Consider the following 9,422-nt stretch of genomic DNA (forward strand, 5'->3'; position numbering starts at 1 on the left):
GTGTGTGGTGTGTATGTGTGTGTGTGGTGTGTATGTGTGCGGGTGTGTGTGGTGTGTGATGTGTGTGGTGTGTGTGATGTGTGTGGTGTGTATGTGTGGTGTGCGGGTGCGTGTGTGGTGTGTATGTGTGCGGGTGTGTGTGGTGTGTGTGTGATATTAATGTCTCGGTGTGTGGTAGGTCTGGGTTTCAGTATAGCTGGTGGTGTTGGTAACCAGCACGTCCCCGGCGACAACAGCATCTACGTCACTAAGATCATCGAGGGTGGAGCTGCTCACAAAGATGGTCGACTACAAATCGGAGACAAAATCCTTGCTGTGAGTGTTTGCAATAGCGCGTGTAGCCGACTCTAATAAAGTCCTCCGTGATATGAAACGTGTCCTCTGCGTCCAACCCAGTGGGACACTAACTCAGATAAAACTCTGCTAATGGTCATAATAACCATAATAATCCGTCTTATTCCAGGCGCCTGTCTAAAACCCACCATTAACATAGATAACAGACAGAACTAACTCCGTCCTCTTTACCCTGGACATGTCCCCGGACACTTTCTTCTCAAGTTAATGAGCGTCTCATGAAGTGTTTTTGGATGATTACAATATTGAACTAAGCCGCCATGAAGGTAAAATATATATATATGAAATACTTAATAAGTCTTTCGCAAAAAATGGCTCCGTCTCCAAACTTTGATTGGTAGCGCGTATGTACGTAAAATAGCCCACTTACTACCATCATGTCCCTGAGCAGGACACTTAACCCTGAGTGTCTCCAGGGGGACTGTCCCTGTAACTACTGAGTGCTCTGGATGAGGACGTCTGGTAAATGCTGGACCTGTAAAGTGACTCTCTGTGTTTGGGGGCCCTCTGCTGGTGACGGTGTGAAACGCACGCTGTGGGCTGATGGGACGGGTTCTCGGTTTGGTGTGTGTAGGTGAATAACATGTCATTAGAGGACGTGATGCATGAAGATGCGGTGGCTGCTCTGAAGAACACGGCCGAGGTTGTTTACCTGAGAGTGGCCAAAGCCCCTCACATCTACCCTGGTGATGCCTACAACCCTCCGGACATCACCAGCTGTGAGTCACATGACCTGAATAACTTGGTAATTAATAACCAGGATGATGACAGCACCAATAATCCATGTCCCACGCCTGTTATTAGCATACTCTCCTCACCTGGACAGTGACATGGGTCACCCCAACTACCTGAGCTCAGATTACCCACAAACCCTCACTCCAACCACGCCGCGCCGCTACTCCCCCATCCCAAAGGGGATGATGATGGGCGACGAAGACATGCCCAGGTGTGTAACCATGGAAACCACTCTACTCTCCTTTTAATAACCAGTTATCCCTTTTTAATAATCATCTTTATAGTCTTTACTTCTCCGCCCACAGGGAGCCGAGGCGTGTGCTGATCCACCGCGGGTCCACCGGCCTGGGCTTCAACATAGTGGGTGGCGAGGACGGCGAGGGCATCTTCATCTCCTTCATCCTGGCGGGTGGACCAGCTGACCTGAGCGGGGAGCTCCGCAAAGGCGACCAGATCCTGAGCGTGGGTTCCTCTCGCCGTTCCCTGCCCCCTGGTCTCTCTCAGCCGTCACCTGCATCTCTCTCTCTCTCTCTCTCTCTCTCTCTCTCTCTCTCGCCCTCTCTCGCCCTCTGCAGGTGAACGGCGTGGACCTGAGACACGCCACCCATGAGCAGGCAGCGGCCGCGTTGAAGAACGCCGGCCAGACGGTTACCATCATTGCACAGTACAGACCAGAGGGTAGAAGCAGGACTACAGAACGTGAAGGTACCAGAACTGGATGGACCATGTAGAGTGTGCTAATGTGTGTGTGTGTGTGTGTGTGTGTGCAGAGTACAGTCGGTTTGAGGCGAAGATCCATGACCTGCGAGAGCAGCTGATGAACAGCAATATGGGCTCCGCCACCACGTCACTACGGGCCAACAAGAGGAGCTTTTACATCAGGTACGTGGAACGTTCCGGTGATGTCGGATACAGTCAATAACCACCGTACACACACACACTCTCTCCCTCCGCCTGTCCCTCCTTCCGGGGACTCAGAGCGCTGTGTGACTACGACAAGACGGCAGACTGCGGCTACCTGAGCCAGGCCCTGAGCTTCCACTTCGGGGACGTCCTGCAGGTGCTGGACTGCAGCGACGAGGACTGGTGGCAGGCGAGACGCCTCAGTCCCCAGGGGGAGATGGAGGAGGTCGGTTACGTCCCCAGTAAGAGGAGGTGTGTGTGCGTGTGTGATACCTCTCTCCTGTCACACTTCACATTCAAACTTAAACACACAAATCGAATTCAGAGACACTATTAATGTTGATGTTGTGTCTCTCCTGTCTTCTCGGTGTCCAGACTGGAGAGGAAGGAATGGTCTCGTCTGAAAGCTAAAGAACGAGGCAGTTTAGGTCCACAAGGTCAGCATCTGAACACACACACACCCTCACTCACACACACACTCACTCACACTCACGCCGTCCCTGTGTGTTTACAGGAAGAGACGATTACGTCCACAGTTATGAGGCCGTCACCCAGATCGAAGGTAGGTGCTCTGTGGCGGTGTAGATCTATGCCGCGCGCTCTATGTTCCATATTTTTATGTGGAGTCTATGTTTTTGGGGCGTGTCTCCTGCAGTGCACTACGCTCGGTGTGTAGGTTTTTGTGTGTGTATGTGTGCGGGTGTGTGTGCTCCGTGGCGGTGTATATCTATGCCGCGCGCTCTATGTTCAGTATTTCTATGTGGAGTCTGTGTTTTTGGGGCGTGTCTCCTGCAGTGCACTTCGCTCGGTGTGTAGGCGTGTGTGTCTGTGTGTGGTGTGTACGTGTGCGGGTGTGTGTGCTCCGTGGCGGTGTAGATCTATGCCGCGCGCTCTATGTTCAGTATTTCTATGTGGAGTCTGTGTTTTTGGGGCGTGTCTCCTGCAGTGCACTACGCTCGGTGTGTAGGTGTGTGTGTGTGTGCGGGTGTGTGTGGTGTGTACGTGTGCGGGTGTGTGTGCTCCGTGGCGGTGTAGATCTATGCCGCGCGCTCTATGTTCAGTATTTCTATGTGGAGTCTGTGTTTTTGGGGCGTGTCTCCTGCAGTGCACTACGCTCGGTGTGTAGGTGTGTGTGTGTGTGTGTGGTGTGTACGTGTGCGGGTGCTCCGTGGCGGTGTAGATCTATGCCGCGCGCTCTATGTTCAGTATTTGTAAGTGGAGTCTGTGTTTTTGGGGCGTGTCTCCTGCAGTGCACTACGCTCGGTGTGTAGGTGTGTGTGTGTGTGTAGGTGTGCGTGTGTGTGTGGTGTGTACGTGTGCGGGTGTGTGTGCTCCGTGGCGGTGTAGATCTATGCCGCGCGCTCTATGTTCCGTATTTCTAAGTGGAGTCTGTGTTTTTGGGGCGTGTCTCCTGCAGTGCACTACGCTCGGTGTGTAGGTGTGTGTGTGTGTAGGTGTGTGTGTGTGTGTGGTGTGTACGTGTGCGGGTGCTCCGTGGCGGTGTAGATCTATGCCGCGCGCTCTATGTTCCGTATTTCTAAGTGGAGTCTGTGTTTTTGGGGCGTGTCTCCTGCAGTGCACTACGCTCGGTGTGTAGGTGTGTGTGTAGGTGTGTGTGTGTGGTGTGTACGTGTGTGGGTGTGTGTGCTCCGTGGCGGTGTAGATCTATGCCGCGCGCTCTATGTTCCGTATTTCTAAGTGGAGTCTGTGTTTTTGGGGCGTGTCTCCTGCAGTGCACTACGCTCGGTGTGTAGGTGTGTGTGTGTGTGTAGGTGTGTGTGTGTGTGTGTGTGGTGTGTACGTGTGTGGGTGTGTGTGCTCCGTGGCGGTGTAGATCTATGCCGCGCGCTCTATGTTCAGTATTTCTAAGTGGAGTCTGTGTTTTTGGGGCGTGTCTCCTGCAGTGCACTACGCTCGGTGTGTAGGTGTGTGTAGGTGTGTGTGTGTGTGTGGTGTGTACGTGTGCGGGTGTGTGTGCTCCGTGGCGGTGTAGATCTATGCCGCGCGCTCTATGTTCCGTATTTCTAAGTGGAGTCTGTGTTTTTGGGGCGTGTCTCCTGCAGTGCACTACGCTCGGCCCATCATCATCCTGGGTCCCACGAAAGACCGCGTGAACGACGACCTCCTGTCCGAGTTCCCGGACAAGTTCGGCTCCTGCGTTCCACGTGAGTTCCGTCAAGGCGGTCGGGGGGGAGACGGAGGAATTGGCGTAAACGCCGGGTTCCGTTTTAACTGCAGACACGACTCGGCCCAAGCGGGACTACGAGGTGGACGGGCGGGACTACCACTTCGTGTCGTCACGGGAACAGATGGAAAAGGACATTCAGAGCCACCGCTTCATCGAGGCGGGACAGTACAACACACACCTGTATGGCACCAGCGTGCAGAGTGTGAGGGAGGTGGCTGAACAGGTAACACACACACACACACACACACACACACACACACACTCAGTATGTCCAGATGTGCTGAGCTGAAGGGATTTTGTGTCCCAGGGGAAGCATTGCATCCTGGACGTCTCTGCCAACGCTGTGAGGAGACTCCAGTCGGCTCAGCTGCAGCCCATCGCCATCTTCATCAGGCCCACGTCGCTGGAGAACATCCTGTAAGAACTGTGTGTGTGTGTGTGTGTGTGTGTGTGTTTGAATCACTCAGTTCTTGTAGTAGCCTACATGGTCACACACTCTCCTATAAGCCAGAAGAGCCAGGTTCAAACCCCACTTACTACCATCGTGTCCCTGAGCAGGACACTTAACCCTGAGTCCCTGTAACTACTGACTGTAAGGCAGATAAAGACGTCTGGTAAATACTGTAAAAAAACGTGTGTGTGTGTGTGTGTGTGTGTTACAGCGATATTAATAAGCGCTTGACTGAAGAGCAGGCCAGGAGAGCTCTGGACCGAGCCATCAAACTGGAGCAGGACTTCCTGGAGTGTTTCACCGGTAAAGACACACACAAAATCTCAGGAATAAAATGGTGACCACTGGCAGATGAAGTGGGTGACGTTTATTAGGCAGCAGATGACAGTTAAAGTGGACCTTCTGGAATAAGGACGAAATTGTGATTTTCTTACCTTGTTTTATGAACTGGTTTTATTTCGGGTCCCAGGACTGAATGTTAAAGTGCTTTATAAATAAACTTGGTTGGTAGATGCATCTCCAAAACTGCAGCTCTTGTAGGATTTTCCTGAACCGAAGTGGTCAGGACAGACCAAAGGTGGTCCAAAAAGGGGACAGACTGGCCCATGTTGTCAGGTCCAGTAGAACATCTGCTATAGATCAAGTTTCTGAAGAAGTTCAAAAGCTCCGACAGTTGGGACGTGAGCACCAGATTTAGACCATGGAGCAATGGAAGAAGGTGTCCTGTTCTGATGTGGAAACAGGGTGCATTAAGGGAAGAAGACACGCTGGTACTTGGTCGTGACAGCCACACCCTCTTTCAGCAGGAAGAGGTTTAATTGTCCTTCAGACTCTGCAGATCTCAGTCCAATCCAGCATCTGTGGGATGCTCTGGAATAACAAGTCTGACCCATGAAGGCACCACCTCACAACAGGACATGACCTGCTGCTGATACCACAGCAGATACCTTCTGGAGTGCAGGCCTGTTTCTGCAACAGTGGCCACCATTGCTGTTAAAGTTGTGGCTGGATATGTGGATATGTTCTGATAAAATTGCACGATGTGTGTGTGTGTGTGTGTGTGTGTGTGTGTGTGTGTACACACAGCAATCGTGGAGGGCGACAGCTTCGAGGAGATCTACCACCGCATTAAATCCGTGATCGAGGAGCACTCCGGACCCTACATCTGGGTGCCCACCAGAGAACGTCTCTGAGCAGGAGGACAGAGGACAGATCGTCCTCGCACCTTCACCTCTTCCTTCCGCTCCCTCACGTTCTTTTACAAACCGCATCATCCTCTCGTACAGTACGACACCAGGACTGGCGAGAAGACGGGGACGAGAAGACGGGGACGAGACGCTCCAGCAAGAGATGAAAGGAGCACGCAAAATCCGAATATTAATGACACCACCAGGGAATTATGGGGGAAAATAGTCATATCAAAGACCTGTGTGTGTGTGTGTGTGTTGTCCTGCGCATTTTACACACACACACACACACACACAGACAATGAAATAGTATAGTTGTGTAAAATGAAATGCTGATATTTTTATTTCATCAGAGTTTATAATGTTGTGTCACAATAACATCTGTGTGTGTGTGTGTGTGTGTGTGTGTGTGTGTGTGTGTGTGAGTGAGGTTACCGTGGCTCTCAGAACGTATTTCCTGTTCAGTTACTTCTCGTCATGGTTGGTTTATTTCTGGAGAACGTGGTGGAGATCTCCCGTGTTGCTCGGTGGGGGGGTGAGGGTGTGTCTACTGGGGCTTTAACACACAAAACTGCCAGAGAGACACCACCACAACCCAGAATTTATATGAGTCCATGTTGGCGGGTAAATCGGGGTTGATATGGACCTCTGGTCTGGTACCTGGGAAGGGGCGTGTCAATATCGTTTAACACTGTGTTAAATTGGGGGCGTGGCTTCATATAAACTCTGGCCAGGATTCAGCTCTGGTATTTTTGCTGTGAAAACTCATCTCGTATCAGGGCGAACACACACACACACACACAGATCTCACACATACTCAGTAAGGGCTGGATTCAACCATCATTTTGTAAGGGCTGGGCTCATCTTTTATTCTGCAAAACAGCTGGTCCTTCCTCATCATCATCATCCTCATCGCCACCCTTCTCCTCTTCCTCCAGTGATGATGTGAAGTAAGTCAGCAGCATACAGACACTCACATGTAGATTTAGCTAAACAACCACATCATTACCCTGCCAACAGTCTAGACACACACACACACACACACACACACTGTTTATTTCAGGATTTGCTGGCTTGGGCCCGATGTTCCATCTCCTGACTGTCCCCATCCACACTGGAGCCTTAATTTCTACCAGTGGTGCAGAGCTCAGCCTTGAAGTATCACACACACACACACACACACACACACGGCTTCTTCCCATAGATGTGAACTTTATTTACACATGAGCTCTGAAATCAGCCACACACACACCAGGTGAAACACACACACCTTTACGGATGTATATTCTGTACTTAATGTATAGTAAAGCATCATAACCTCACACGCCGAGTGCAGATGTGATGGATTTATATCCCCGCCCCATCCTCAACTAATATTATTCCTCTTTTGATTGATTGATTGATTTATCTGATTGAGCCTCGACGGGGCCCTGGGAAATGCCTGTTGTAAATTAGCAACAAATGAATACATAATAAATGACATTAAAAATCCTTTTGTGACAAAATGCACGCAGATGGCGTTGTTATTGTGAAAGATGTGCACGTGTTTTATGATTCACATGGATGGTCTTACCTGAATGAATGGCGGTGAGGTTCCTCGTGTCCCTCAAACCAGATTCTCCTGTTTGAAATTGAAAAGTGAAGTGATTGTCATTGTGTAACACTGCAGCACAGCACACGGTGACACGGTGAAACGTGTCCTCTGTATTTAACATCACCCTTGGTGACAGTGGGAAGCCATGACAGGCGCACGGGGAGCAGCGTGTGGGGACGGTACCTTCATCAAGGGGACCTCAGTGGCACCTTCCGATTACGGGGCCACTTCCTTAACCGCTAGGCCACAACTGCACGGGGCTATTCACCCCGCAGAATAGGGCTATTCTTCCATCCAGATGTGCCACTGATGGAAAAAGTTCTACTTACACAAAGAGGAATTGGCACCTGTGATTAACCCTTCACACGCCGCTCAAACAGACATTTCTCAGACCGTGGTATCGGGGGACTTTTAATGTATGTTAAAGTGCACACAGTGCAATGCTCCGTTTGTCCACTATTCCAGCACATGATGCGACGTCATTAACCCCTGAACATTGTTACAAACCAGGTATGTTATCTTGTATAACATAACATTAAGAGAATTTAGGGTTATGTAACGTTAATATTTACATTTCCAGTATTTATCACACGCCCTTATCCAGAGCGACTTACAATCAGTAGTTACAGGGAAAGTCCCTCCCTGGGGACACTCAGGGTTAAGTGTCACAAACATAGGAATAACAAAAAAATATTTTAGTTTTACATTGCTGTTCAAAACATGTAAATGATGCCACCGTCTGCCATGCCATCCCCATTGCTAGAAGAGACCTCCTCTCCAGCTGAGAGTTCCCAAACTCTAAATCCAATGGTAAGTCATCAGAAATATTGTGCATTTATGTGGCTGATATATAATTGTCATTTGTGATAAATACTAATTTGCACCGGTTCTTCAGGAATGGTGAGCTTAAGCGTACAACAAGTCATTGTTGGTAACAGTTTTAAATGTTATACTGTTGTTATGCTCCCAAGCATTTTTGGGTGTTATAAAGTTATTTAATTGAAAAAGGAGATGAGGTGTCATGACAATAAGGCGGAACAGGGAAATGAGCATATTTAGGTAGAAATGATAACTGATATGCAGAGAGGTAGGCGAATTTTCACCGATTATAATATGAACGTGAAACCGGCGTAAGATGTTCACGTTTGTGTGAAAAAGGCAGGACAAGGAGGCAGATGAACAGTCAGACGAGGAACAAAAATGAGTGGTCTTACTTGGAATAGCAGGGCGAGGATCAGCGAGTCTTTGCAGAAAACAGCAAATGAAGACTGAGCAGTGATCGACAGCCATCTTGGCTGTTCATAGGAGTCGCGTCACCTCGTTTCCGCGCAAGGAATCACGTGACAGTAGATTTATAACCGTGGGGAAATATCTGTAATCTGAAATAAGTGTAATCATAATTTTTTAAAAGTAGTCATAGAAAAGAGAATACAGAAGAAATACATCCAGTATTGAGAGTATTGAGAATTTTGAGAGTATTGAGAATATTCAGAGTATTGAGAATATTGAAAGTATTGATGTCAGGGTTGACTGCAGCTGGGCTCATCACCGGTAGCCAATCCTGACGGTGCATAAAGACCGCAGATTTCCGCCCTCTTCGGAAGGAACGACATTTTAGTAGACCTTAGTGCAAGTATGTTAATGTGTGTATTTTTGAGTTCTGGCAATCGCCACACTCCTGCGGGTTTGTTTATGTTCTTTACTTAAGTTGACTCCCCTTTATTTCCCGTTTTGGCCACCGTTTATTTGTATTTATTGTTTATTTGTTAATAAAACCCCCTTCCCAGCATGTCCTGCTTCTCCGCTCCCCCGTAAGTCCGTAGTCATGACAATTGAGACTATTGAAAGTATTGAGAGTAGTGAGAGCATTAAGAGTAGTGAGAGTATTGAGAATATTGAGAGTATTTAGAGTATTGAGACTATTGAGAGAATTGAGAATATTGAGAGCATTGAGAATATTGAGAGTATTGAGAGCATTGAGAGTATTGAGAGCATTGAGAATATTGAGAG

General features: G+C 48.9%; 1 protein-coding gene across 1 annotated transcript; it reads left to right on the forward strand.

Moving 5' to 3' along the window:
• Positions 1–90: 90 nt before the first annotated feature.
• LOC114791048 (disks large homolog 4-like) lies at positions 91–7,323 on the forward strand. Its single transcript, XM_028981560.1, has 14 exons — positions 91–315; positions 929–1,073; positions 1,159–1,300; positions 1,395–1,551; positions 1,665–1,767; positions 1,860–1,971; positions 2,068–2,244; positions 2,368–2,429; positions 2,507–2,554; positions 4,056–4,157; positions 4,231–4,403; positions 4,488–4,597; positions 4,843–4,934; positions 5,718–7,323. Exons 1-14 carry the CDS (start codon positions 124–126, stop codon positions 5,822–5,824), a joined length of 1,722 nt encoding a protein of 573 aa, XP_028837393.1. The 5' UTR covers positions 91–123; the 3' UTR covers positions 5,825–7,323.
• Positions 7,324–9,422: the final 2,099 nt, after the last annotated feature.

The sequence above is a fragment of the Denticeps clupeoides genome, chromosome 1 (assembly GCF_900700375.1).
Source record: "Denticeps clupeoides chromosome 1, fDenClu1.1, whole genome shotgun sequence".
In the NCBI taxonomy this organism is placed as follows: Eukaryota; Metazoa; Chordata; class Actinopteri; order Clupeiformes; family Denticipitidae; genus Denticeps; species Denticeps clupeoides.

Coding starts and splice junctions, on each gene's coding strand:
- LOC114791048 (XM_028981560.1), top strand. CDS start 124: ATGTGTGCGGGTGTGTGTGGTGTGTGTGTGATATTAATGTCTCGGTGT. Junction 1,301..1,394: donor GGCGACGAAGACATGCCCAG/GTGTGTAACCAT, acceptor CTCCGCCCACAG/GGAGCCGAGGCGTGTGCTGA. Junction 1,768..1,859: donor TGCACAGTACAGACCAGAGG/GTAGAAGCAGGA, acceptor GTGTGTGTGCAG/AGTACAGTCGGTTTGAGGCG.